The sequence below is a fragment of the Venturia canescens genome, chromosome 7 (genome assembly GCF_019457755.1).
Source record: "Venturia canescens isolate UGA chromosome 7, ASM1945775v1, whole genome shotgun sequence".
Classification (NCBI taxonomy): Eukaryota; Metazoa; Arthropoda; class Insecta; order Hymenoptera; family Ichneumonidae; genus Venturia; species Venturia canescens.
The window spans coordinates 7,464,521-7,491,963 of NC_057427.1; the positions used below are offsets into that span (position 1 = coordinate 7,464,521).

The window sequence follows — 27,443 nt, forward strand, 5'->3', positions numbered from 1 at the left end:
ATTGAAGCGAGAAACGTTTTTCCCATATCTTGCTCAAACATGTTAGAAAGCAGGAAATCTGTGGTTTTTACTAAAGAGGAAAAACTTGATTTTATTGCCGGATTCCGTAAGGTACCTTCACATATCCAAATGTGTGAAAAAATTGGGACTAATCAGCAAGTGTAATTGGAATTAGTGACAATTTAATCCCACGAACATTTACATTCCTGTCGCTTAATGTATAATTTATAAATAGAATTTCAATGACGATCGATAATATCGAGATTTTGCAAGGAAGAGAAAAATCTTCCAATTTTATTCGAGCGTCTTTCGCTCGAATTTGAGAGAATGAGAAAAAATAATAAAAATTATTTAAATCTTAAAAATAACGTTAAAAAAATGTGTTATTGTGATATCTCAGGATAGAGATTCGCAATAATTTGGTCCAATAGCGTATAAGCGAGATGTTTGTTCAGAGAAGGACTTTGCAAGGGATCCAAAAGGCTGTCCATGAGCCTGCACCATCTACGGCGGAAACCAAAACACCACCAAGGCATCAAGTTGTGCAATCCTTCTTTGGCTCTCTCGTGACGCTCCTCACGAGATTTTCCGACATTAGATGACTTGGCTATTCTGCTTCCAAATATCGTGTTATGCAGCAGTTTCACGACGCTCGCTGCTCTACCATCGCTCAATAATTTGATCAACGTTTCACGTAGAAACGTATTCAACACCGGATCCAAACTCGATCGTGATAATGATGCGATCAACCAAATTATACGTGAAATCGTATATGAACCATCGAACATACTTTCCACTGTGAACAAAAAATACAAACCCCCAAGTTATATCATGCACAGGTAAATCATCGAGTCGCGGCTGATAGTTTAAATATGATTTAAACAATTAGATGGATCTTAATAATAACGATGATAATTCACATTTCGAATTGTACCTGCTTCGGCGATACAAAAAGAAGCTCCCTGAACATGCTGTTGTTTTGGACTAACGCGAACAAATTCTCTGTGGTCACTATGCATGTGAAGATTATCTCCAAACGGGGTGCCACTGATGAGATCACGACCTTTCTTCTTAGGTTCTCCGAGGCTGTGATCATTGATGGGCTCGACGCCGAGATCAGCGACGTGTTCATATTTGAGATGAGTCGAGGCCAGAAACGTCGTCATAAATTTGTCCAAATGTTGTCCCTTCTCTTTCCTGAGTTTGTGAGCCATACTTTGATAAAGTATACCGATGTCGGGGGTGGTAAAATTTGTGAAATGGGGCTTGAGATTGGGTAGCGTGAGGAAGGCGTGCAGAAGCTCACTGCTTCGTAACGTTGGTTTGGCTAGTAATTTTTGTAAAAAGTCTTGATAACGCTGACGATTCGATATCAACGAAGTATTTTTACGCGTCGGCAATGGTGAATCGTTCAATTCTCTATCGCCGTGAAACTCCATGAGCCTCGCACGCAGAGCATAAAAATCTTGGTCTCTCCGTAACACGGTCCAGGATTTGTCCTCGGCGACGCTATGCACCGCGACCATGTAAAGCGGCTGCGAACCACCGCCGTCAACGTGCGGTACTGTCACTCGCCATGTTGTCAAATCGTGACATTTCTCATCATCGAAATTCACCTCGCCGTAAGTTCGCGGTGAACAATCCACTTCTTCCGCCTGGAATACGTCCTGGGAATGAAACGGCGCTCCGTCCACTGCCGCTGCTCGCAATGCCCCACGAATTCTTCCCAACTGATTACTCAATCTTGCTCCAACTCCGGGCCCACCAACTCCACTGTTCACAGGCAATCGACCGTTTTTTCTAATTTCGAGCGATTTTTTACATTTGCTTTATTACCAAATCAATCACAATTTTTTTATAAATAAATATAAATAAACTTTCTCAACGTCGGTCGCGCAATGAGAATTTTTCTTTCGCGTAACTCCAAGGCTCATTTTTCTATCCCAAAAACGATAGATCCAACTATTAACGACACTATAGAAAAATAAATATTCTTACGAAGTTACAGCTCTTCGAGAATCACAAAAAAAACTTTATAATACCTTCAATTATTTTTTGAATGTAAATGAAGATAGAAGAAAAAACGTTTTACTCTTCGACTGATTAAAAATTCACGAGCTGTTGCCGTTTTAACGGATGTCTGTAAAGTCTCAGAGCGCCACCGCTGACGAGCCAATAAATCAAATAATATGAAAAATAACTCCAAAATAAATATCTGTTTGAAAGCACAAAAAAAGCTTCATTACTTCAAAATGATTGACATCGCTGAATCTGCATTTTCTTGCTCGTTGTTGAAAAAAATACTTGCAAATTACCTCATTTGACTAGAAGACTTGGTCAAAGTCGCTGATGCTGGTAAACCACACAGCATTTTGTAGAGCTGAAATAGATTTTACGTTCTCATTTTAGATTCTACCAATAATAATCTTCTTATTTGTTTCATAATGTAAAGTTTTCATACCTCGTGACTGTGATGAAAAGATGGTAGACAAATTGCCTCGAGTAACGCATGAGCTTCTTGATGGGCTTGATACAACGGCCTTGAAGTTCTCAGTTCTTGAATTTTGCCTGGTCCACCTTCCAAAACTAAAAAACAATTTTTACTCCCATGTTTTCTTTGTCGTGTTTTTCGTTTGATACTTCTAATAATAGTCAATGATGTAAAATTACATTGAAAATTGTTTTTCGAGTAAAAAAAATCTCATATTGTTCTACTTGAAAAAAGTATTTGTTACTTTTCGTCGTTATGAAATTCTTTTCTATACAAACGAAAAACAAAATCTCGACAGAGCTTTGCTCATGAATTTGAATTATGAACGAACGTACTTTCTTGCATGCCTTGAGATATGTGAGCCGGGAGATGCAAATAATCGCTGCCATCAGGATCGAGATATGTCGAGTAAATATTCAAGGCATCGACATACAAAATTTCTTCAATAACTGGAGTTATTTCAGGATTAAGCATTCGCTTGCTGAGATCATCTGAAAATTATGCAAAAATCGTTAATTAGTATTAGAATGACTAATTGAAAATGATTCATTCAATGACAAATTAATAATAATCATCAAACCAATGTCAAGACAGAATTGAAGAAGATTCACAGGCCCCGTCTCCTTAATATGTTGCATAAATAGATAGAGCAATTGTGGATCGTTGAGCACCTCCTCCAACGAAGGTTTCAAAGGATCCTGTGATCCTTGGACCGTCAAGATTGGTGTGACCCACGAATAAAGTATCGGTACGTGTACCGAATTGATTTCTTGTGATAATTCGTGCTGATGATGCGTGCACAACTCTATCAGAGTATTTATATTTTCAGGATCCGCGAGGGCGTCGATCGCCGGAAGTAAAACCCAATTCGCAAGAACTTCGCGTAAAAGTACCTTGAAAAGATTTCTTAATATTCTTAAAATTTGTTGTAAAACAATTCCATGACGAATATAGTTCAGCAATATTTATATAAACGAGTTTTCAGATATTTTCATCTTTTCATTACCAAATTAAAAAAAAAGAATTGAAATTAATGCAAATATAAAAGCACGCTAAAAGAGGAAAAATGTTCATTAATTCACCTTATTGTTAGTAGAAATATAAGTACTCAGCAATTGTGGGAGAAGCGCAGTAACAATGCCTCGTAGATAATTCAGTTCTGAATCCCTTGAGTAAGCAGCCGGATGAATTTTCTGCCCCATGAATTCAGCAACCCAATCTTCAGGCTTCCCGCTCTTTGTCTCTGAAAATTTGACCAGAGCTTTCCAATCCCTCGCATGTTGCAGAGCAATTGGGATAAGATTGGAGAATATTATTTCCGAGGTGTCACTGCGAAATAATCTTCCAGTGATATCACGAACTGCTGTGCCGATTGCCAAACGTATTTGATGGACAAACGATGGGTTCGCCGAAAAGCTTGTATACCAGGTGCACACATATGTTTGCAACAACTTTTCTAGTAACTGCCAAAATTATAATGAATCATTTATCACATATTTTTTTATTCTTTAAGAACTTGAAATAACTCAGATTTTGTTATGAAATATTCTTATACAAAGAAGTAGTTATAGTTTTTTTATGTCAATTTTGATGTTGCATTGAAAAATAAATTCTAATTTGATTAAAAAAAATCACTTACTTTCTGTAGTGCATGGTCAAAATCCTTTGGAACTTTGACCTGATTATTGTGCAATGACGGTTTATGACGATTGCATGAATTTCCACCACACACTCTGCAGAAATCTTGGTTCGAGGACTTTTGACAGTTTTTATTGTCATTGTATCGCAAATATATTCCTGCATAGTGCAAAATTTTGGTACCCCATAATAATCCAATCACGTAGAAAACTCCAATCAGTACGAACCATATGGTTCTGTTTTGAAAACATTGTTATTATTATTACAAAATATTCCATGTTGTGTAAATTATTAGTATGTATAATTGAAACTTGTAAAATGTGTTGGAAAATTTGATCAAATTCTATTGGAATGAAAAGTGAATTGGTCTCATAATTAAAAGAAAAAATAATTGACAGATCACAGGTAGGCAAAAATGTCAGAATGAATAAAAAATACCATCAAAACATAACCTCCAACTCGTAGGAACATTTTTTTCTCTCTCATGAATCGGTATTTTATTTGTTAATTAACAGGATTCAAATTATGTGCAACTAAAAAAATATTAGAGGGTTATAAAATATTTTCAACGTAATGCATTTGGTGTACAGCGATACAGAATTTATAGTTATAATACATAAGATGGGAAGAATCTCTATAGTAAATTTACTATTTAATACAAGAGTGAACAAGTGTAATTTATTATTACAATAATGGATTGATAACTGTTGAAAGCTCACCTGTCAAATATAGCAACAATCACAGCGAGCATTGTCGCAACGAATGTGAGCGTGTACTCGACGTCGCGAATAACTGGAATCATGTTTCATTTCACTGAAAACTCATGAATCGGAAAACAAACGAAACTTTAACAAAACATTTTTAATGATAAATAGAAAAGGACGTATGTCTCGGACACATGTCGGTGCAAAATCATTCTTCACCCACGAGACTCACTACACGACCTGTCATCTGGTATCACAGAAAGAGAGAGAGAGAGAGAGAGAGAGAGAGAGAGTGGGAGAAATCACGTGATCATCAGTCAGCTGTTTGCTCGGTGTGCGGGTCGTGAGGGTTGCGGAAAAATGTCCACCTGCCGATTAGTCACTTGTATTTTCTTTCTACGTTGCTGTTGTACTATCGTCTTTTAGAAATGTTACTCACAATATTTTTTTTACTCTCACTGTCGGAATTTTGAAGATTCCTGTAGTTGAAGTTCGTGTTACGACTGGAGTTGATGAAAATAATGACAGCAATTTATGCACGGTAAGTGAAACCCTGTATTTCCATTAGTCCGATATTTACCTTTCGCATAAATTTGTTTTGTGTTCGTTTTTAGAATACTATTTTTCTCACATGAGTTTAAACATTTTCAATTTTTTTCAGTCGCAAAATTTACCCTCACGAGATGTACGAATTTTCAGTCGGAGCTTTTTATGAGCTCAAAAAAGTTTAATATTTTTCCTTCAATTTATTTCACTAGAACCCTCAATTTCATGATTTATTTGAATGTCTAAAATTCTGGTGTGATGATTCTGACAGATAGCGAAATTAAATAAGGGTTGCATTGGCAATGACCCATGCGTCTCAAACAAGCAGCGATGTACCACATCCCCAAATCGTAGCAAGGAATCCCAATGAGGCTGGAGTGCTATACTCGCCGTTGAGCTCGTTTGCTGGTGAATATTTTTTAGATCAATCTATACACTCATTTACAAATAAATCAAAAATTTATTAATAAGAACGAAGAAATATTTATAGAGACTTAAAAAGTTTTTATTATTTATATTTTTGGAAATATTCTGTCTATTCATTTTTAGCATGCTATCATAATTTTTAAAAGTATCAAGTTGGTTGATTCAAAATTATACAGTTAATTTTACTGGACATGATGATACTATATAGCTACATATTATGAACAGCAGCAAGAAATAATTGTTTAATCGTTGCAATGAATGATTTCTTTCAGAAATGTGGTACCAAATATTTTTGTGGGCGCTCTTCTCCTCCGTTTTTGTCCACACCATTGCAGCAGCAATTTGTTTCGCTACCCTGCGCAAGCACAAATATGGAAAGTAAGTCTGGTAGAAATAGATTTAACAATTGCAAAATTGCCATATAGGAAAAGAATATTTTGCATGCCATACAGGAAAAAAAAACCAATTTCATTGACATGATTGTCTCACTGGAAAAGTCATATTTACAAATCTATTGACTGATTAATGTGCAGAAACTTGAATATTCTTGGGAAATTGCCTCAAATTCACTTGTATTTTCTATTGCTTTCCCTCTGCAACTAAGGGTTCGAATTCTGATTTTTGTTGCATGTCTATCATACAGACGAATGTTTAAATTGAACTTTGGGTTGAACAAAATTTGATTTTACAGTACAACTTGATTTTCTAAAAATGGTATTGGAACTATGTATTACAGATTTTTTCCCATATTGATACTTTTTATGGGAATTTTACTGCCGCTAACGTCAGGAGTTTTGAGCTCTGCGACCGTAGCATTTGTGTACCGTGGTTCGAGTTATCAGATGTCACCGTTGTACGCTCTCCTGTGGGGAATTGGACAAACTGTGGTGGCGGCTTGTGTCGGTTTTACAAGAATTCTGGCGACGTTGTAATTCGAAAAAGAAGAAAGCTACTTCATTATACTGTACATAAATACGTAATTTCCAATCGTGAAATTTCTTTACCACAATAAACGTAGCTTTTTTTTACAATAAGAAGTATAAAAAAGTATTCGAACAACAAAAATCTATAATTATACAAAGAATCCAATTTGATGGAAAATGAAAATCCACCTGACTCGTGTCATGTAAATACACAGTATAACCGAATTCAGGTTAGTTTAAAATTTTTTTACTTGCGGTTCCCAAAATAGTGCGTAATTTTGATTTTACAATCGATTCTGTGATAAGCGCATAATTTCGTGTTTACTGCGATGAATATCTAAATAAGTAAGTAAATTAATGAATAAGGAAATCAATAATACAATTAAAAAACGATATCGTGAAGCTAACGGCTTTATCTCAGGAATGAGGATTTCATCATAGTGTCTATAATCGTCGATGTTATTTCTTGTATTATGAAAATCAACGCTGAACCAAGACGTAATTAATAAATGTTGAAAATTCCAATATTTCGAACTGATTTATTTACCGTCTTCTTTTTACAGTGTTTAGACATTTTGTGAAAGTTTTCAAAGTGATATTGCGTACGTAATTGACGAATCAAGCAGAAAGCAGATTGAATTTTCTTTTTTCTTTTTGTTTGTTTATTGTCGTTTTACAAAAAAATTGCGCATGCCACGCGTTTGCTGAACTTCAGAATATTCCGCGCAGCCGTGTGAACACGTTATAACAGAAGTCGTTGTCGTTGATTCGTATACACACGAACATTCTCGTCTGCTGAACGACGATGCTCGGCCCTCCGGCAAAAACGAGCCGGCAATCGCGTCGACGAAAGAAAGTTCAATAATATATTACAAAAAAGCCAAATTAACAAGTTTCCACACTTCTCTTTATTTTTTTCAACATCGTCATCGATTTTTGGGACAATTCTTTCGTTTTATAAAGTACACAATCAATCCCCTGTGCACCCGTGTATATTATCGATCTTGCGACGTCTGACGCCCAACGACCGAGCGTCCAGAAGCGTTCGCTTTTTTGTCAATTTACCGTCCAATCACGTGGAACACATCCCGGAACGGGTAAGAAAAAAAAAGTGTAATCCGTTAAAAGAAACAAAATTGGTCTTAAAAAAACGTGCTGAATCCCCAGACATCGTTCGTTCTCGGCAAATTTTATCGTTTTATTTTCAAGCGGTGAGTAGAATATTTATTCAATTGATTGTCAATATTAATCACAAAACCGTGGATATATTTTTATCCTTTTTTGGTATATTTTCAATCTTTTTCCAATTGCACGCTTATTCGTTTACAATTCGATGCCCGCATGGGCCGTATAAAGACACATGACCAACGAAGCGTTATAATGCGCAGCCGGCATAGTAAACAAATATTACAAACATAAACACGCTTCACATAACGGCTTTTAGTTTTGCTCTCTACGTTTCTTTTCAATAAAAAACGGGACAAAATTTTCGTTCCCAATAAGCAGACGCATTAACACACGTTTTTAGGAGTGTCTTCTTTTTTTTTCTTGGGAAATGTTTTGAAACAATTTCTGTAGTATTCGTGTGGCATATTTTTGAGCAAAATATCGTGCAATATTCCACGTGATTTGCATGAATTCGAACCTGAAGTTCAAATGCATAATTTCCACAAACCGCAAAGCTGTCGACATAATAATAATTATGATTAAAATATCGATCCTTTAAATATCGAATTACTGTCAGTTGTTTTTTCTTCTATACGGATTGAGATATAAATGTGTTGTTTTTTGTGCGTATACATAAATCAATTTGAAAATATTGTAGTGGGACATGTGCCAAGTTTATAACCCCTCACTGTCGATGTTTGGACCGAAGAAAATTTTTCTTTTCAGTGACATCAAATGATCGGTCGGTTCTCAAAGCGTGAATATTCGCATCAGGAAAAGAATCGAAGACTCGTGTTGTATTATGAAAGTCCGTGAATCGAGCGCGAGAGCAGGCTCGTAAAGGAAAAATGGAATTTCGTAAAAGTTCGTGGACAACGAGAATGACGTTGATGGGTTGTTTGATAATAGTATTATTGTGGATAATAATAGACAATGATTTTTGTATAATCGGTGGTATAACGCGTAAAATATCACTGCAAAGAGCTCGTTCGATCGAGGGCTCGTACGACGAGCAAGCATCGCGTCGCGTTAATTACGAGCCAAGAGTAGAAGTCATATCATTGGATGACCTTGGCGACACAAAAACTAAAATAACGAAAGTGCAGGTCGTCCCACTTTGGACTAACAATAATAGTCTCAAGGATCCCATTGACGTTTCACCCAGATACAAACTTCTCCGACAACAAGGCCTCGTACCAACGAGACAATTGCCAAGTGCCCTTATTATAGGTGTTAAGAAGGGTGGCACGAGGGCATTGTTAGAGTTTCTACGCTTGCATCCTGGTGTCAGAGCGGCCGGCTCCGAAGTACACTTTTTCGATCATCACTATGCCAAAGGATTCCACTGGTACAGGTGAGCCATCATTTTTACTTTCGGTACGAACTTACCGACAAAAAAAAATGCGATTCAGAGAAAAATTTGAAAAAATTTTGTTCGCTAAAACTTCGGGAAAATGTCTTTGTCTCCGTTCATACTTTGATCGTACATTCACAAAATAACATTTCGTCGTACAATTGGCAATATTTTCAATGTTGACGAGAACAATTTTTCCCTTTGTTTCTCGTATGAAAATGGACAATCAGGCGTCGAATGCCACCGACACTGGAAGGTCAGGTGACCATGGAAAAGACGCCATCGTACTTCGTAACGGCAGAAGCGCCGCGTCGCGTGCAGCACATGAATCCTGGCACGAAGCTGATCGTGGTGGCTCGAGACCCTGTGACGCGAGCTATTTCCGATTACACTCAAGTGAAGAGTAAGCGTCCAGGCATACCAAAGTTCGAAGAGCGTGCTTTCATAAACGGCTCCCGAATCGTGGACACGACGTGGGCGCCGTTGAAGATCGGAGTTTACGCTCGTTACCTCGATCGCTGGCTTCAGTACTTTCCTCTCTCACAATTTCTCTTCGTTTCCGGTGAGCGATTGATCGCCGATCCTGTTATCGAGATCACACGAGTTCAAGACTTCCTGGGCATCAAGCGTGTCATATGCGAAAAACACTTTTACTTCAACGCCACCAAAGGCTTTCCGTGCTTGCTCAAAACCGAGCACAGCTCCGCGCCTCATTGTTTGGGTAAATTCGAAATTTCTATTCGCATTAATAACCTCAGAGCCGAAGCTTCCAATTCGAGGTCGTCGATTCTTCATATTTCGAAAAAATGAATTATTCAAAACTGTCAAAGCTTGCGCTTCAGAACGTCGAATATTTGTTGCATTTACTATTCTTATCTTTATTTTTGGAGGTTAAAAATTTCACATTTTCGCGGAACTCGGACTTGAAACGACACGGAGGGATCGAAAACAGTTCGAAATGAGTCTATCAAGGCCCCGGAAACCTAAATTTCATTGTTTTACTTCGAAAAATTGTTGACTATGTCCGTGTCTGGACGAATCCATTTCGTTCGAATTATAGTCGATAAAGTAAACTGTTGAAACGTCAGACGTCTCGTTTGAGTAAATTTTTGTCCTCGGTCGCTTCTGGCCTGAGATCCAATGAAGCTTGTAATTAGAACTCGTTGATCCGCCACGTCAAAAATCTCTAAAAAGTTCGACCGTTGACCTCTGTAACACGAATATTCAACTGCAGTGACGAATATCGATAATTCTATCGATTCTCCAATGCGAATTGCTCGGGAGACCTGAAACTCGTTTGACTTTTTGTTCGCAGGTAAAAACAAAGGTCGGAGTCATCCACATATCGATCCAACGGCGATCCAGCGTCTCCGAGATTTTTATCGTCCGTTCAATCAGCGTTTCTATCAACTGACGGGAATGGATTTCAGCTGGCCTTGATAAGGGTGGATCGTCGAGGGAAGAAATCTGCGAATGCTAGACATATCGTACTTAATCATTAACGTAAACACGCGCAGATATGATTGCCATTGTCTCATAACAGCATTTTACACGAAAAATGAGAAAAATAGTCAATTTATTCCGTATACGTCGTCCTTAAGAGTGAGATCGTTGTTCGGTCGCGTTTTTATACTCGAGAAAAGAAAACTATTTTAAAAGAAATCTCCCGAAAGTCGGGAGGAGAAAAAACAATGTACACGGAAAATTCTTACGTAAGAATAACTGATTAAACCGAATCTGGGTGCCATGAACACACCCTTTTGAAGTAGCATATCAAAAAGAGTTGATGCCCATTCCAGTCGCTACAATGGCATCATTTTCTCTTAAACTAAGCACTCTCGGAAGCTTTTGCTCAAATACAAGTTTAAGGATATCGAATCACCAAGTACTGTAAATGTATATTGCACACAAACACACATAAACATACATATGTGCATTATATATTGATAAATATAGATGTAGAATTAAAAAGACATTTGTTAGCTCGTCGAAGTATCAATTCGATTGCACAGTGATCAGTATTCCCGGGAGACAGACAGCTTGGATCATTTTCGTTCTTCGATGTAGAAGTTACGAGTTTGCGAAAAGTTTCCATAAAATCTGTCAAAATGATCTCAAGTGTGTTGATGGCTTGCTATCATTCATTGCAAAGGTTTATGGCTTCTGGATGCGAACGGTGTGTATGCAGTTTCATCAGTGACAGATTGCAAGCCATAAATCTGTGTAACAATTATAGTTGAGAACCACGAAATTATTGTTTAAATATATAACGATAAAAATTCGTACCGACACATACAAAAACGGTCTTGGGAATTTCTTTGATCCCTCCACACCTCCGTTGCCGGAAAATTTTAACGTTATTATTCTTCACCCAACTTCTCACAGTTTTTTGTGATCGAAATGACCAAATACACTTGGAATTTTCGGCTTTTTTAATATCACAGTCAACGAGATCGTCGGTGTCGTCTCTAACCGACAAATTTTGAGCCTCTTTTTCGTCCTGTTGGGCTCCAACGATGTGCTGAAAAGTGGAGGGATGGCGGTAAACGAATGAAACAACGAACAACAGTTTAAACATCCTGTGGACTGATATTTCGAGTAAATATTACAAGTACGAAATTAATTGCTGGTTTCTTGTTTATCATTTGATTTATAATACTACAATGGTCGTTTCTCGTTATTTACAATGTTCTTGTACTATATTGAAAATGGAATTTTTTCAATTGAATTTATCTATGACGATCGCGTAATGATTGATTTCATGCTACAAATATATATCTTGTCATTTGTTTTATATATAATTTAGGGTGCTTGGGTGATTTGAATTGGATGGATTTTGATGACGAACCTCGTCGTTATCTCGCATAAGTCCCTGCTCTTTTGAGGCAGCTTCGAATATCATTTGTTGATGAATGATTGAAAAAAACATAAAATACGTGAATATATATGTGGAGTATAAGTAACGATAACAGTCGATAAAAAATCGATCGATCTACACGATCCTGTGACATTATTTGACGGCTGCCACATGGTGGCAAAAGAATTGGGCGACTATCGCATGCCACATGCGAGGCGTATTACGAATAAGCATTATAACTAATTTGTTTTCTCTCTCTTATTTCACCTGATACCGAACGGTGTGGATAAGCAAAACGAATCGGTTTTTTCTTACTAATTATTTGTTTTTTTTTCCTTCGCAGTTCGAGGGGCGCTAAGCAAGCGGGATATTTTGTTTGCACTGTTTGAGATAGCCTCTCTCTTTGAGAAGATCGTCAAGAGCCTCCTGGGTGTAGTAAACGACGAAATCGGTTGGACCAACTGCATCGAAAATTGCGTAAACCGAGGGCTTCACATTGTAGAAGAACAAGGGTTGACCCCTCGCCGAAAAATCCTTCGTCAAGCTCTCGATTACTGTCGCCGCTGTGAAATCGGCTCCGTATATGTACGAGCAATCGATCACCACCGGGGTCGCTGCACTCCCGGTCGATCGACTGTACTTTGTAACCAAATTTCTCATGTAATCGACCGACGGGAAGACCAAACATCGGTCCGGCGTCAACATGAGGAACTCGACGCCGCAACGGCTCTGAAATATACAAACGGAAGCGGTGAATGATCGTGAAATGACTGACTCGAAAACCGGTTAGGATAATCGGCTCGAAGGTACTCTCGTCCCTACGGAGTCTGAATTTTTAACGATTCTCGATGCATCGGTGAGTTAAGAATATTTAATGAACGAATTTGTATCCCGAAATATGAACTCCGTGAAATCATTAGATTAATTGAGTCAATAATTCCAATGGAGTTTATTACACCGTTCAAATTAATGCGTGCAATGGAATTTCATTTAAAAAACTAGAGAGAAACGCACCGAATTATTGCGTCAGCATCCAAGAATGTGTGTCGTGAAATTTATTATAAATTATTGTTGACTGTGAAGGAAAAACTGAACGAAAAACGACACGCAACTGGGAGTGCTTGTTGCATTTCGTTTGTATTTAATGGTGACAAATGAGGAGAAGGGCAAAATACCAAAGCGTTGATTGAATTTGAAATGATACACTGCCAAGTAGTTTTTAACTTTTTGTGTTGACGTTCATAAATAATCGTTCGCATAAATTACCGTGAGCTTCTCGACTGATATTTTTGGTCTCGCAGCGTGATAAAGGATGAAAAGAACGTTGAGTCCGACCCCGCAGAGGATTCCGACTTCGAGTTGGAGCACGAGACAAGCGATGAACGTTCCCAAACCGGGCAGAAGGTCGGATTCTGTTTGAAGAAAGGATCCAAAACGTTTTCATTGGAAAGATGAACAATCGGAGTGTGGAAACACGAACGGACGTTATTCGACGTGAAGAATCGTCGATTTTCTATCGAACGTGATTTTTTATGTACGTTCGTTTATAAATTCAACGATCGGATCGCGAGATTAGAGAAACGAGGCTTGTAATTGTTGCAGATCAGCTGTAAGTATAACGATCTATTTGGATATTTTTGCATAGACACGCGCCCATATGGAAATGCCGGGGACACGATTTCCGCGCATTTTTATTCAAGAATATGGTCGAGTGTTATTACACAATTCGCTTTTCAAGGTGATCCTGTTGCCGCGGGTATCGAGAAAAAACCTTTTTTTCCTTCAACTCGACAATTCACGATGTGAGCGTCTCGCTCAATCAATGTTACGATTTAATTACTACTGGCACGCGCATTACGAAGGCGTTCGTTCAACTTAGCGACAGATTCCTCCATCCCCGTTTCTCGCAGCCTCTTTTTGTCTCCTTCGACGGAGTTCGATTCGATAAATTGAATCGTGGTCTCAGATTTTCGTGGAAATCAAACATACTCGGTAAAACTCCTGAAGATTATTTTTGTAAAAAACGATGCTTGGCTATTTCGTCGAGAAAAATCTGGTCAGGGATTCATGAACGGTGTCCCAAAGGAAATCTTTACTCACTTTTCGCTCTCCACATGGGTTTGACGACCTTAACTTCGACCATGAAAATAACTGCCGCGATAATGATTGCAGCCAAACATGCTTTTGGTATGTAAAAGAAGTACTGAGTCAAGAAAAGCAGCGCCAGTATGACGAGAATACCTGAAAGACGAAGAAAAAACGTTCGAAAATCGATTTTGTCGAAGAACCAATGAAACTCGCTGCTTTTTTATGGGGAAAATGATTTCTTGGTGGCTCACCGGTGTAAAGACCTCCCATGGGTGTTCTCACTCCCGACGCGTTGTTCACTGCACCTCTGCTGAGTGATCCCGTGCCTGGAAATGCCTGAAAGAAGGAATTTCCGATATTTGCGATTCCGAGGGCAATCAGCTCTTGAGTAGCGTCAACCGAACGTCCGTTGGCTGAAAAATAAGAAGAAAAAACAATTATTATGACAGTTTTTTCGGTTGTATTTTCGTTGTTATTTATTGTCAATAGCCGAAGGAATGAACGCACCGAATGCTTTGCACACTGCGACGTCCTCCATCAACGAAATCAATGGCAAAACGAGCAGCCCGCTGCCCAGATTTGAAACCATTTCCAAAAAGGAAACTGTTGTGTTGTCCTCTTTCGTGTAACCGAAAGGCGGCAGCTGTGCAGTTGGCATCCCGCTCGGTAAATAACCTGGCGGAATGAGGAAATAAAAAAACACTCCAATGATTAAGAGGCGAAGAATTCATTGAGAAATTTAATGGTAACACGAGGACAAGAATCGGGAGCGTTCAAATAAGTCGCAGAATGTTTGATAATAACTCAAAAAAAGTGTAAAAATCTTCTTGATTCCAGGAAAATGTTGAAAAATGTTGTAATCCTCACCGATTAACTTGAAAGGGGATTCTGAGGTGAAACTGTATCCCAGCAGTCCACAGAGAACTACGAGAATCGCGTTCCTCGAAGTTCCAGTCAGCCAAATTAATTTATTAACTATTTTTTGTTTGGTGGTTTGCAGTTCTTGGTCCTTTGGTCCTATGCTAACAGTCGCAATGATCTGTTGGAAGGTGGAAGAACGAAAAATGAAGAGACAGTTTTTCTGGGGATTCTCCAGGCTGGTAAGCACCCGAGAAATCTCACACTTGCATTCAAACATCGTTCGATTACCCTGAGTATTAGAAGAAGTGCTATGCAAGTTACTCCGAGGACGGCGTCCCAAACGGAAGTTTCGTGAACTCCTTTGGCGATGCTTTGCCAAAGTTCGACAAAAGTCGAACCTTTTGCATGGATACCGAGTATGTCTTTCAATTGGGAAGTTACGATGATCAACGCTACTGCCGATGTGAAACCAGAACTTACGGGACCCGAGACAAAGTCAATGAGGAAACCTGAGCACGAAAAAACCATTCAACATGCAAAAATCAAAAGATTCTCATTCTATTTTCACAATAATCAGTCTCAAAATGGAGCTTACCGAGGCCGAATAAACCCATGAAGAGTTCGATCAATCCTGCCATAAAGCAAAGAAGAATTGCGTGCTGTATAGGCGAATCAAGATGAGAAACTGTCTGATAAGTGAGCAGTGAGACGATGGCACTTGGTCCAAGTGGTATGTCCTTGCACGAACCGAATATAATGTAGATAAGACAACCGAAAAAACTTCCGTAGAGTCCATACTAAAAATGAAAAAAATGTACATTAGAAAACGACCATTTTATGTGTTTAATCGCTCTCATTTTTCATGTTGGATCCTGGCGAATGAAGGAGCACATCAATGAGAGGCAGTTTTCTGCTGAACCAGACTTTCCTTCATTTTTTTGAAGAAGGCGCAACGCTCCTTCCATTTGCATTAATTACCTCCAAGGAGAGAAATGAAGTGGGACTCACCTGCGGTGGTAATCCAGCGACAGTGGAATAAGCTAAAGATTGGGGGATGACGGTGAGACCGACGGTGATACCGGCAACAAAATCGCCCAAGGCATCCTCCCCGTTGTATTTTGGTAACCATCTCAAAATTGGTAATCTCTTGTACAACACTTTTGTGGTACATATCGACCTTGCTTTGTGTCTCGCGTATTGGGCAGCCGAGACGAAAACATTGTCTTTGTGTTTGGTTTCATCTCCGGGCTCTTCGATCACTTCAAAAGAATTCGTTTAATTTTTATCATTGTTTTTATCATTATTCGATCAAACGTTGGCTCATTTTCGAAGCAGGTAAAAATGAATCATCCCGCCTGATTGATTTAGAGGTTCGAAGCGATAAAAAATAAAACGAATCGAGCTTTCGAGTATCTCGATTCGTTTTCCTCCGAGTCGATTGATTTATCGACTCGAAACGTTCAAAATTCATGAAGGTTCCCGGCGCGCAAGTGTGCTATTGAAATCGAATTTCATTACTAAGATCGGGGATTTTTTCGAACTTTATCTTCTGCAAGAATCGAACCAATGTACGAGCTGTTGGTAGAACATGAAAAACGAGTTATGCTCCTCGAATCTGATCGCGCAACTGAATTACAATAATTTTCTTAATTAATACCAAATTGACTTCGCTCAAGGCTCGATCAAAAAATCGGATATGCACGCCTCCGTTTCCTGATAAAAGGAAGGCTCGGTCGATCGAGTGTTGAACAACGCCTGTTTTCAATGATGTTGCTCGATAACCCATTTTGAATCACGCGCTCCGACAGCTCGGAGCGTAACTTTACCGCAACTATAAAGTGCTCTCGTAATAATATACATTCCATAGGCGGAAGGTGAGCGAGTTTAAAACTTAGTTTATGAGTTATTTCTTGGCTGCGAATCCATGCGAGTTCCTATTACATAATTGCTGTTTTAAATCCTCGTCATAAATTAACTCGGTTTTGTGCACTCCACAGATGTTGCAGAGGTTCGTCCCGCATGGAATTATCATTTATGCATAAGAAGGAAAAACAAAATCGAACATTTTTTCAGCACGATTGAAGTACGAACCGTCGCAGGTAGCCTCGTAACACGAAAGAGCGAAATTAAAGGACTTTTTTGAACGTGCATTATCGATACGAGGAAATGTCTTTGGACGTCTGTGGATGATCGGATCGATGAGCTCATAGTCGAAAAACCAATAATGACATTTCTATCGTACACAATTCGAACGAAAAACATCGGCAGATTTGAAAAGAAGAATCGGCAAGAACGTTTGATTTTGTAACTTACATATGAAGTCCGAGGAGCCTCGACTTTCGTGATGGACTCTGTTAGAGCTGTTCAACATGGGATGCGACCCAATGGGATTGCTGATATCCAAACTTCCGGCGGATCCACTGAGCGCTTGATTAACGTACGCACTCGAAGTCTTTCCATTCACCGTGTATTCCTTCGCGCCGTCCTTCTTCATCTTGGACCAATGAATGGAAGTACCTTGTCACAAAAATTTTTTTGCGCGCCGTGGCTGATCGAATTAACTCTGAATGGAATATGCGAGAGAGAAAAAAGAGAGAATGAATTAACGATCGTTTCGACGTGTCGTACGAGTGGAACTAAACGCTTCTTATTTTTTAAACAACTCACACGAACGGGATATCGTGTTTGACTTTTCCGAAAGATATAATACGTCCGGGTTTTTTAAATAATATTTATGAGAAACGATTAAACGACATTGTTCGATCGAATTATCGATCATTTATGAACGAATCGCCTATAACGTATTTTTCCCACTCGTCATATGTAAACAGGAATATGGCGGTAGGCTAAATTAGTATCACTTTTTTTTCCTGCGTATTCCCTGGCCTCTCTACGGGCACTTGTCATTTGAACAAGGGCCAGGGGAAACTGTGGAAAAGACGACCGATACAGGAAGTTTTATTTTTAATTGACTTAGGGCTGGTTAGGGTCATCAGAAACTCAGAAAAACTGCCTCCTGCTCGGTGATTCATTCGCAGACTGATGCATGACTAAGCGGTCACCCATCCAAGCATTGACTCCGCTGGGGGCTGCGACTTTTCGGAATCGGCCTTTTCCATTTGCTGACTTCGTTAATATCGCACGAGTTGTAAGTGGAAGCAAATAAGGTGGCTCAATAGGTTGTCCAACAGTAGTAAAAGTCCAAATAATCGTTTCATTCCGGATGGTTGGGAAAATAAATTATTTCGAGTCAATTATTCGTGACGATCGTTTGACGATTCAGATAAAAATTGACGCTGTTGCTGGAGGCAAATTTAGTGAGATTGATGGAGACTTTTTCTGTAGGAAATTATCCGAAAAAATTGATGCGAAATCAGTGTTTGTGGTTTAGTTTCAGAATTTCCTGAAGTTGACTCAGTAACGATGGTGGCAGCGAGTGCGCGTAAGGGGTTTAATGAGTTAAGAATGTGTCATGATTAATTAGTGCAGTGGGCCGCGACAATCCTCCAAATCTCGTGATGAAGCGATGTTGAAATACGGGGAATATTTTTTGGGTCGATTGAAAATCCACTGTGACGTAGCAACCGTGACGCGTTGAATGTTTAAAATGAATTGAGGTCATCGAACTTCCATCTTCAATGGGATCGACTGATAATGAAAATGTTTTTATATTGTCTTGATCCACGAATTCGATGTATCTTTTCATAAAGATGTGACGGTTTAAAATTTTTTTCTTCATCTCTATACAAGCTAATAGCTCTTTCCCAACAGTAAAATTTAATTGAGAATATTAAAGGGCCGCGCATCTGCACGAACGCAATCAAATAAATTGGACGATAAATTAAAATAAAGTATACACTTGAACGATACAAATGTGTCGTCGTTTCAGTGCTTCGTTCAATTTATTATATTCGCATTCTGATATATTCTTTTTATGAGTACAATAACAAAAAAATTAAAAAATCAACGTTCGTAGAGCAGCAATTTTTTAAATTCATAGAATTGTTGACAGGACGATTAAAATGAAACGGAATTATCAAAAATGACCTTCAATCGTTAACAATTTTTATCGTTTTCTGTTCATCGTCGATTCGTCTTGAAAAACAACTGAGTTTCAATTTTATTGTGAGTTCGTACAAAAAACGTTTTATTGACACAAAAAATTGTGGAAAATTCGTGCTGGGGAATGGCTTCACACTCGAGGAGCGATTTGAAGAAAAGGCTTTTTCATAATCCCGCATTTCCTTCGCTCGTTGATTGTGTTCATAATATTCAAGATCGTCGTTTTTTATGTTTCCTATCACTGATTACAGCTCTTCTCGTCGTTTACTACGTAAACACGGGGGGTTGTAAAACATTATCGCTCAATTCCATAGCTGCTATTTCCTTCTACCGATTGTACTTCTTGATATTAAACGTCGAAATGAAAACAAAGTTGATTAAATTATCACACTTGAATGCGAAATTCCGCACATCAGCGATTCGCTATTTCTATCATCATTCAACCGCAGTCCGGCTTTTATTTATCGAAAAATTTCATTTGACGAAATCGCCCAGTTGGCAAGTTTCGCTACCGATTTCTCGGGGTTTTCTTCCGCGCAGAGAATTCAGGCGTCGATAAAACAATTCGAAAGAAGTTTACGAGTCCCCAGGCGGAGTGCCGGTTCCGTTTTTATTTCAGAAGCTCGACACATGTACGAGCGGAACTCGTTTATTCGCGAGCTCGATTCGAGCCCGGTCGACACTTAATATGACGTACGTGAAAATCAGTATCTCGATGTAAAAGCGTGGATAATTGCCAGCTCACGTATATACGCAATCACGTGAGTCTTTGGTAGATTTCTCTCGTGACTGCGAGCCACGTGAGCCTCGTGATTGTTTTTTTTTCTATCATTCCTTCCATTCCTACTAATCAACACCAGTAATAAAGACAATTCTTCAAGCTAGCCATGAAGATGTGTATTCAAACCGATATGCACACATTGCATGTGTATCGCAAAATCTAAAAATTTCCTCCGGTCTTGTCTCTATAAAACTAATGCAAACAGACTTATCTCCAATCTTTACAAGCGTTTCTTTTAATTCTCCTTCATTTCTTACCAGAAGCATATGCGGATTCTTCGAGGCCCCTAATTTTATGGTTGTTTGACGAAAAATTGGAGCACGTTTGAGTATCCGAGTGACGTTATTCCGGTCGTTGAATCACTATTTCGACGAGTTTCAATAAAACTTCGTACTCCTCGCTCTCAGAGAACGTGAAACGATGGAAATCCGATGGTGGACGAAGTGTCGATCGAAATGACTGATAAAAAATCGGCTGTTGACCTCAAATCGTAGCCCGCAGTCTCAATCCCGAGACTTTTTCATCCTTTTATTCATGACGCTCAGCGAGCATTTCGTAGAGCGATATACAGTGCAATATTTTCTGTCAAGTGTTACGAATAAGAGAGCGTTACTTCGATTAGAGTTATTGGACCGATGGTTCATAGATCAAATTTTCTATTGTTGCCCTCTTTGTTGTCCTCGTCTGCACGCGACGTTAAACTGTGAATATTGAGTGTCTGCAGGGTATTCTTGGCTGAATTGGCTAATTTCTCTCCCTGTCTCTCGAGTCGATCGCGCTTTCAATCGCTCATCCGTTTATTATTCGTTGAGAAGAATATTTATTTTTTTCTTCCCTCTATCCGACGCTTGGGAGCCTGATTATTTAGAATCGTAATAGTGTTTCGCGTTTTTTTCTGTATTTACGAGGCCAAAAGCGACTGTTCCAACCGAGGGATTAATAAAAGTCGTAAAATACGGGTAATTTTTACACTCCCCTTGAAAATCAACGTCCATTTGATGGAGAGAAAAAGAAAACAAAACTACTCGATGACTTTGTTCAACTTGACTCAAGAGCCAATAAAACGTCGATAAGAAAAGGTCTCGCGAGCCAATGTCTCGGCCACGAAGCTCGATCGGAACGTATGTGAGTGGCGCGCACCAATAGATTTTGCGGTGACACGTGTGCGACGACGATTTATAAAGATTGAGAATCCCCCAATGGCCATACAGTTTCCTGTATAAATACAAGCATCGAGTCACCGTTACGTGAATATTGGATCACGTTTGTGGACAGCATGAATTTATGAATCAGTCGTTCGTCTCTATGTGTTTTTACGAGGATACGCGAGTATACATTTAGTGGGTTAGAAGGATCATTGCAATTTATCCTTGTTTTATGTAATCCAACGATGGTTTCATAACCACCAAATTCTTTGAAGCGGATCGATATAAGCGAGGGGAGGATTTTTCTTAGAGTTTTTCCGATCCAAAATAAGTGCGAGACACTTTTTGGCTCGCCGTCGCGAAAAATCAACGAATTTTTCGACCATTTTACAGCGCACCATCCCACCCGACGTTCACCACTCGAGGGGAGGTGTATTTTCATATTTTTTTTCTGTTTTTTCTCCTTTTTTTTCAAATCATTCAGGGACACGCGGATCAATCGAACAATCAATGAGAATTACACTGTTTAATCGAATCCACTTGTACCAATCTCACAGACTCTCTCACATATTGCGCCTCGCGCACTTCGCCCCGGACATCGATGAAGAATATGCTAAGGCTCGGTCGACCCATCTCGGACCCCGCAGTATTTTCTATTGAAAATACTAGCGTCCAGGCCGAAACGCTTGGAACGGAGCAGTGCTCATCAAATTATGAATTTTTCATCTACACACTTTTTTCTAACGAATCCCTGTAGAGACTTTAAACTGACGGGTGGAAATTCAGGTCCGATCTACTGGGTTATTTGCATCGAGTATTTTCGGTAGAATTATCGAGCTCGGTGTGTCAACGCGGATGACCGGCCACACGTAAGAATATTTAATCACTCGGAGCGGGTTTCCTGCTACAGAAATTCGATTTTTATCGAAAATTTGCCCACATTGATTGAGACAACAGTACGGAATATAAAAAAATTGTAAAATACGAAAAACCAAAGAAACAAAGTGTAAATAAACGAGTGAAAATGTCATGGACTCAATTCATCGTATTTTCAGCTATGAACAAGGACAAAGACAATCTCTTAAAGAATTCAGCAAGTTAGTCATCGACTCCGTTCGCGAGAAACGCACTCCCCGATGCTGAATCTCGAGGAAAGTAATCCACGATCTCCCACGAATCCTTTTCGTCCCCAGTAAAACGATCCTCGGTGACAATTCACGAGGGAATTTATAGCAGCATTTAATATCGTTCATTATGGACGCTAAAACTGGACAATTGTGGGACCACGACAATGAAAATTATTCGTGGATCGAGCGAGTGTCTTTACTCCAATGAAATGTTGAATTTCGGGAAACGAAGTCGCAGATTTCCACTTTATGTTGCTCTATTTTTTATCAGATATACAAACTATAATGGAACTGCGTCACAGACCATTAGCATAAATTGGAGCGAGAACTTATGTGCTCGCACAATGTCTGTCCTGGAATCTGAACTCATACAACATCGAGTGAGATGGGACAGGCCATGGGGCAGCCATCGATTTTTCTTACACAGCTTTGACATTGACGGCGTATTTTTACTGTCCAGACATAAAGGATTGTATTATCGACGCGGATAAGCGTCCTGATTGGACGACTGGCTTTCTATTTTTCAAAATAACACGCTTTTATGACGGACATTTTTGTATTTCTTTGAGAAATTTGAATTCGTCGTTAAATCGATTGACGAGCGACCCAAAGTGCCATTTTTATGTCGAAGAATTTATAGGATTTCGACGAATACGAATCAAAATTGAAAAGCAAAATCATTCACGGCCTCAAAAAGCTGTTGAATATTCATGTTCACTTTATTTTTGTCCGCAAAAAAAAAAACAACAAAAAAATGGTGAAAAAAGTGATTTTGAAAGAAATGTTTGTAACGATTTCAGGGGATGAATAAAAGTATGAAGAATTACCAGATATCGATTGAGACGTTAGCCAAGGGACAAAGCGGTTCCATCAAGTTCTCCACTTCCTCGTCATAGTAGCCCGTACGATCAAGAAATGCATCGGTGAGGTGCAAATGATGTAAACGAATTGATGAATTTTTGGCGATTTCGCGGCCACGCGATCAAGAGGAAAGTCAATCGAGCGCGTTATTTTGAAAATTTCGTTTTCGCTCTCTCAACGAATTCACTCGCGATGAGTTTAACGAGGGAATTTGCGAGTGGCCGAGTGTCGAAACGACCAAATCACTGATGACTCAAAATGAGTGGAAAATTCAAATAACAAAACATTACTTTGGAACGTTCCACACCGAGAGAATGTCACGTTTCCGGGCGTACGTTGAAAACTGAGTTTGCGCGGGCACTCGCCTCTTCATATAAAAGCGCCAACGAGGATAGTGCGTCCGCATGTGTGCGTGCTCACTCGGGAGTCACGAGACTAAAACCCCTCTCGAGTGGACTGACGTCACTGGTGAACAAACCAATGGGACGCCTGGCGCTCGTGGCTCAGCCGCCTATTTGCATACCTGGCCGAGCGTGTCTTGACAGCTCGGCCACTTTTTAGCTTTTTTCAACAATAAACAAAACCGATTCACTCGAAACAATTCGCGGTAACGTTGAACCGGTTTCCAACAAAAGCCGAGCAGAGCCCAGTTGCTTTTTCCCTTAGCAAAAAACCCAAACGCTCTCGCTTCTCCCTTTTGTCGAAGGAGGATGCGCCATAACAACGCGAGAGTTAAAATCGTTAGTCGAGCCATCAAAATTTTCCAAAACGCTGGAACGCTCCTGGCCATCAAAATTTTCATTCTATCATTTTTTTCATTCACTCGCGAAATCGATTTCACTATACAATTTCGATTTTGTAATGAGATTTTATAAACAAATCAGCGCTCACTTTGTGCGACGAGAAAACCCGTGAATTTAACTGTGTTTGGCAAAATTAAATGAACGAAAAGATCGAACTTGGAAATGCACTTTTTTTTTAAACGAAACATTTTTCTTGAAAGTAACGATTCGATCGATGTTTATTTTAGTAGCTTAAACAAAGATGAATCAACCAAATGAATTTTGTTGTCGTGGATTTAGGTGAATCAACCGAAAATATGTTTCGTTAAAAATGAAATAAACTCTTTTATTTTCTCAGTGCAAGCTTGCGCTTGGGACACTTTTGCTTAACGAGGTGGAAACTTTTATTAAGGTCATTCTATTTAAAGCAACAGGTAAATACTAAATGTTTAATAAATTCTCGGAAACAACGTTTTATATGAGACGCACGTTTCCGTAGCGCATCGAGGAGTGCACACCGAAACAACCTTCCGCTATTTTGACAGATGAGGAAAAAGCCACTCGGGGTTTCCCATTTACCTCTAATAACCGGCGCAATCGACAGCGCAAAACTCATTTATGACTTACAATTTTTCGCAATCCAAAGTTTACCGATTACGCAGACGAGGAAAAAATTCCGGTGATGCGTTTGGCTCCTGGCCGGAAAATGGAAAAAACCAATTTCGAGGCTTGCCTCGAAATTGAGTTTTTTATGGAAAATTCATTGAAAGACAAGAAAATTCGCTCACATTTTTCACTCCGTTCGACGAGCACCTCAATCGTCTGCACATCGATAGAAAAACAGAAATTTGAGTAATCCTGAGAGATCAGAACTTCAATTTGCTTTCATGCTCGTATAGTTTTCGAAGGAATAAAATAATCGGTCATTGAATTCTCGTACATGAGTCAGGTGCACTCAGGATCGATCGTCACGTGCTCTCGAGGATGCGATATATTACGGGAATCCCGCTTGAGAACCTCTGTGTATTATGGCGTTGTTTTCGACCTTTTTGCCAACTTCTATCACGTGAGAGACGGAGAGGCCGCGATTGAAAACGAGTTTACGTGTCTGCATGTGATCGCGCCGGATCGTTTCCTCCGTTCGACTCAAGATCACGGCATTAAAATTTCGTTAATTATGCGAAATCGTATAGGAACATCGTGGACGTAAAGTTGGGCGAGAACGGCAGTCGAGGAGTTCCGAATTTATGCGAATTTCCCCTCTGAATTAATCCTCGATTTCTTCGCTTCTATCCAGCTTTTAATTTACGATAGATATAATAATAAATAGAAAACAATTTTGCTTGTGTTCGTACGTGTGAGTCACGAGGTTCGCTAAACCGGTCGAACCGGTTTACGGGGTGCAAAGCATATACTTTTACAAATCTAATGATTTATCGACGATAGATAACCGGAAATGTGACCCAAATTAATTCCAATTTGTAGAAAACTCGGTCGAGCTTTTTTCAGCATCAATTTTGGATGACGATTACGAGTATGAAAATTTTCCGCCTCGATTGAATCGTAGAATCGACGGGGTTTGGAAACCTTCGAATGTCGTTTACGCGCATCAATTTTTGGAGGCCAAAATTTGAGGCTGCAATCGATGATTCGTTTTTTTGGATTTTTCAATGTCACTGCGAATTGGCAACGCTCGCGCAAAAATAATGAGCAATCACCGCGATTGGCTCGAGTGCTTTTGAGTATCTAATCGGTCGACGCGAAGATTTCGTTCGATTAAGGAAAATACGGAGAGTAACGTCTTTGAATTTTTATCGAATTTTTCACCTCGTGATGCGGCGACCTCGTGTCTCACGTGTCCGTTGCACTCGTCCACGCTTCATGGAAACGCCGAGGATTCGAGGGTCGAAACGCTTGCGGTGCATTGGGACGGGATGAATCGCTTAGTTTTTTCAAATGGAGTGATTTCCGTGAAATCGCACGCGGAGCAGTCGATACTCGGGCTTGAAAATTCATTCACGTTACGCTGACGACAGCGTCCTCGGTCTTTGGACTTCTCTATACGAGATCAACTCCACAATCTTCTTCAAACAATGCTATTCAGTTGTTTTTCAACGCGGTCGAGCCTACGAGTGTTTTCATCAGAGGCAAATGACTCACGTTAGTTAATCACATTTGCCCCCGAAAATTGAGGCGGATGATTCAACACGCTGCTCGAGCCCCCAGCGAGTGAACGGAAAACAAACCAATTCTGGGGTTCAAAGCCAACTTCCAAGTGGAAAAATACTCTCGAAAAAGCGCTGTTTTTCTCACCATGACCGTTTAGCAAGCGTGACAAGTGGCACCCGAAAGTTCGTCGAACACTGGCCAGAACGAATCTGCCAAAATCCGCGGACACCTGGAAGTATGGATCGCGACTCGATTCACAATTTCCCTCCTTATTTCACGCGGAAGGAGAGAAAATAGCAGTGAAAACAAAACGTGCTGGATGAGCGATGCGCTCATCGAAATAATTGACGTTTCACATCCTGCTGGTCTTTGGATCAAGAATGTGCTCCCAACCAGGTCGGTTTTCCGCCCGGAAAAAATGTGGGACCGAGTGTTCTTCGATGCGAAATTGCAGGTGCGTCAATTGGAGTCCTAGACAATGAGGCAGCAATTTCAAATCGTGAGTCTGCCGAGTCGAACGACTTTGTAAGGTGGCCAATTGAAAACCGATTAATGAGTCGTTTTGCAGATGAATAATTGGCTCGTATAATGCAGCGGCATCGCAGCTTCCGCACGACCGCATGTGCTCGTTTTTTGCGCAGCACGTTTTCAATCGCACAATTCGACGAGTGCGAACGAGCCAGATGAATTTTGTCGCGCGTCGGTGAAGCGAATTTTGTCGCGCGTTTCGTTTGTGAGGTCGCTACTTCGATTAATCATAAGTGACGTTCGTGAACGATCTTCTGGCGCATCGGTGGGCACGTTCCCCTCAACGGAGCTTCTCCGGGTGGAATATTCGATTGGATTATTGAAAAAAATTGAGAGTCGTTTACAACGTTGATTCTCATAAACATCGCGCTATCATTTCCATCGTTATTATTTAATTCAATAAAACTCTTTTCACCGAAACACATCAAAGTGTTTTGCTCCACTTTTCCTGTTTTTCCTGCGACGAGTTAACAGACTGACCTCCATATTTGATGAAACCGCAACCGAATGTTTTACTAACAATTAAAATTCCACAATTATCACCGAGTTTTATCGCACTAAAGAGTGACAACTCGCGAGCAACGGGTGCCTCGATCACGTTTACTTTCTTTTTTATTTATTATTTCACGATCACTTCATTTTCACACAAAAATTTATTAAAATTGACACACTTCGCATTGCTCTTGGAGAAATACCTCGGACTGGATGCTCAAGACTGTGAACCACGACCACGTGAACCCGTCGATATCAACGACGTCATTGTTTACATGCCAACCTTCGAAATCTAGAGCAAACGTCGATAGAAGAAATCAAACTTTCCACAATACATTTTCATATCTATTTTCTATATAAATCCCCGATGATAGAGGATAACTGGAAAATTTCAATTTGGCGAACGTTTGTAAACAAGTTAACATTGTTCAGGTTACATTT

At 39.6% G+C, this 27,443-nt stretch overlaps 4 protein-coding genes across 7 annotated transcripts; 2 read left to right on the plus strand and 2 right to left on the minus strand.

The window, feature by feature from the left end:
* Nucleotides 1-160: 160 nt before the first annotated feature.
* LOC122412925 (sorting nexin-14-like) lies at nt 161-5,079 on the minus strand. Of its 2 annotated transcripts, none has more exons than XM_043422919.1 (9): nt 4,849-5,079; nt 4,131-4,365; nt 3,574-3,954; nt 3,072-3,384; nt 2,827-2,982; nt 2,462-2,586; nt 2,316-2,380; nt 935-1,773; nt 161-796 (listed from the first exon to the last, which is right to left on the minus strand). In XM_043422919.1, the coding sequence occupies exons 1-9, from the start codon at nt 4,929-4,931 to the stop codon at nt 384-386; spliced, it is 2,610 nt and encodes an 869-aa protein (XP_043278854.1). In that variant the 5' UTR covers nt 4,932-5,079; the 3' UTR covers nt 161-383. The 2 variants fall into 2 exon arrangements, with proteins under 2 accessions (XP_043278854.1, XP_043278853.1); XM_043422918.1 differs by having other exon boundaries at nt 935-1,800.
* A 71-nt stretch (nt 5,080-5,150) lies between these two features.
* LOC122413110 (transmembrane protein 170A) lies at nt 5,151-7,253 on the plus strand. The gene is made up of 4 exons (XM_043423236.1): nt 5,151-5,374; nt 5,651-5,787; nt 6,078-6,183; nt 6,542-7,253. Exons 2-4 carry the CDS (start codon nt 5,682-5,684, stop codon nt 6,735-6,737), a joined length of 408 nt encoding a protein of 135 aa, XP_043279171.1. The 5' UTR covers nt 5,151-5,374; nt 5,651-5,681; the 3' UTR covers nt 6,738-7,253.
* Nucleotides 7,254-7,483: 230 nt separating this feature from the next.
* On the plus strand, nt 7,484-11,550 carry Hs3st-B (Heparan sulfate 3-O sulfotransferase-B). 2 transcript variants are annotated; one of them, XM_043423233.1, is made up of 4 exons: nt 7,484-7,939; nt 8,622-9,249; nt 9,480-9,970; nt 10,565-11,550. In XM_043423233.1, exons 2-4 carry the CDS (start codon nt 8,744-8,746, stop codon nt 10,687-10,689), a joined length of 1,122 nt encoding a protein of 373 aa, XP_043279168.1. In that variant the 5' UTR covers nt 7,484-7,939; nt 8,622-8,743; the 3' UTR covers nt 10,690-11,550. The 2 variants fall into 2 exon arrangements, with proteins under 2 accessions (XP_043279168.1, XP_043279170.1); XM_043423235.1 differs by having other exon boundaries at nt 7,484-7,825.
* A 263-nt stretch (nt 11,551-11,813) lies between these two features.
* Esp (Epidermal stripes and patches) lies at nt 11,814-27,131 on the minus strand. 2 transcript variants are annotated; one of them, XM_043423232.1, is made up of 11 exons: nt 26,991-27,131; nt 17,369-17,618; nt 16,064-16,314; nt 15,651-15,852; nt 15,344-15,564; nt 15,062-15,233; nt 14,702-14,869; nt 14,446-14,607; nt 14,207-14,347; nt 13,373-13,518; nt 11,814-12,835 (listed from the first exon to the last, which is right to left on the minus strand). In XM_043423232.1, exons 2-11 carry the CDS (start codon nt 17,547-17,549, stop codon nt 12,461-12,463), a joined length of 2,019 nt encoding a protein of 672 aa, XP_043279167.1. In that variant the 5' UTR covers nt 17,550-17,618; nt 26,991-27,131; the 3' UTR covers nt 11,814-12,460. The 2 variants fall into 2 exon arrangements, with proteins under 2 accessions (XP_043279167.1, XP_043279166.1); XM_043423231.1 differs by lacking the exon at nt 26,991-27,131 and adding an exon at nt 22,998-23,372.
* Between the last annotated feature and the right edge of the window lie 312 nt (nt 27,132-27,443).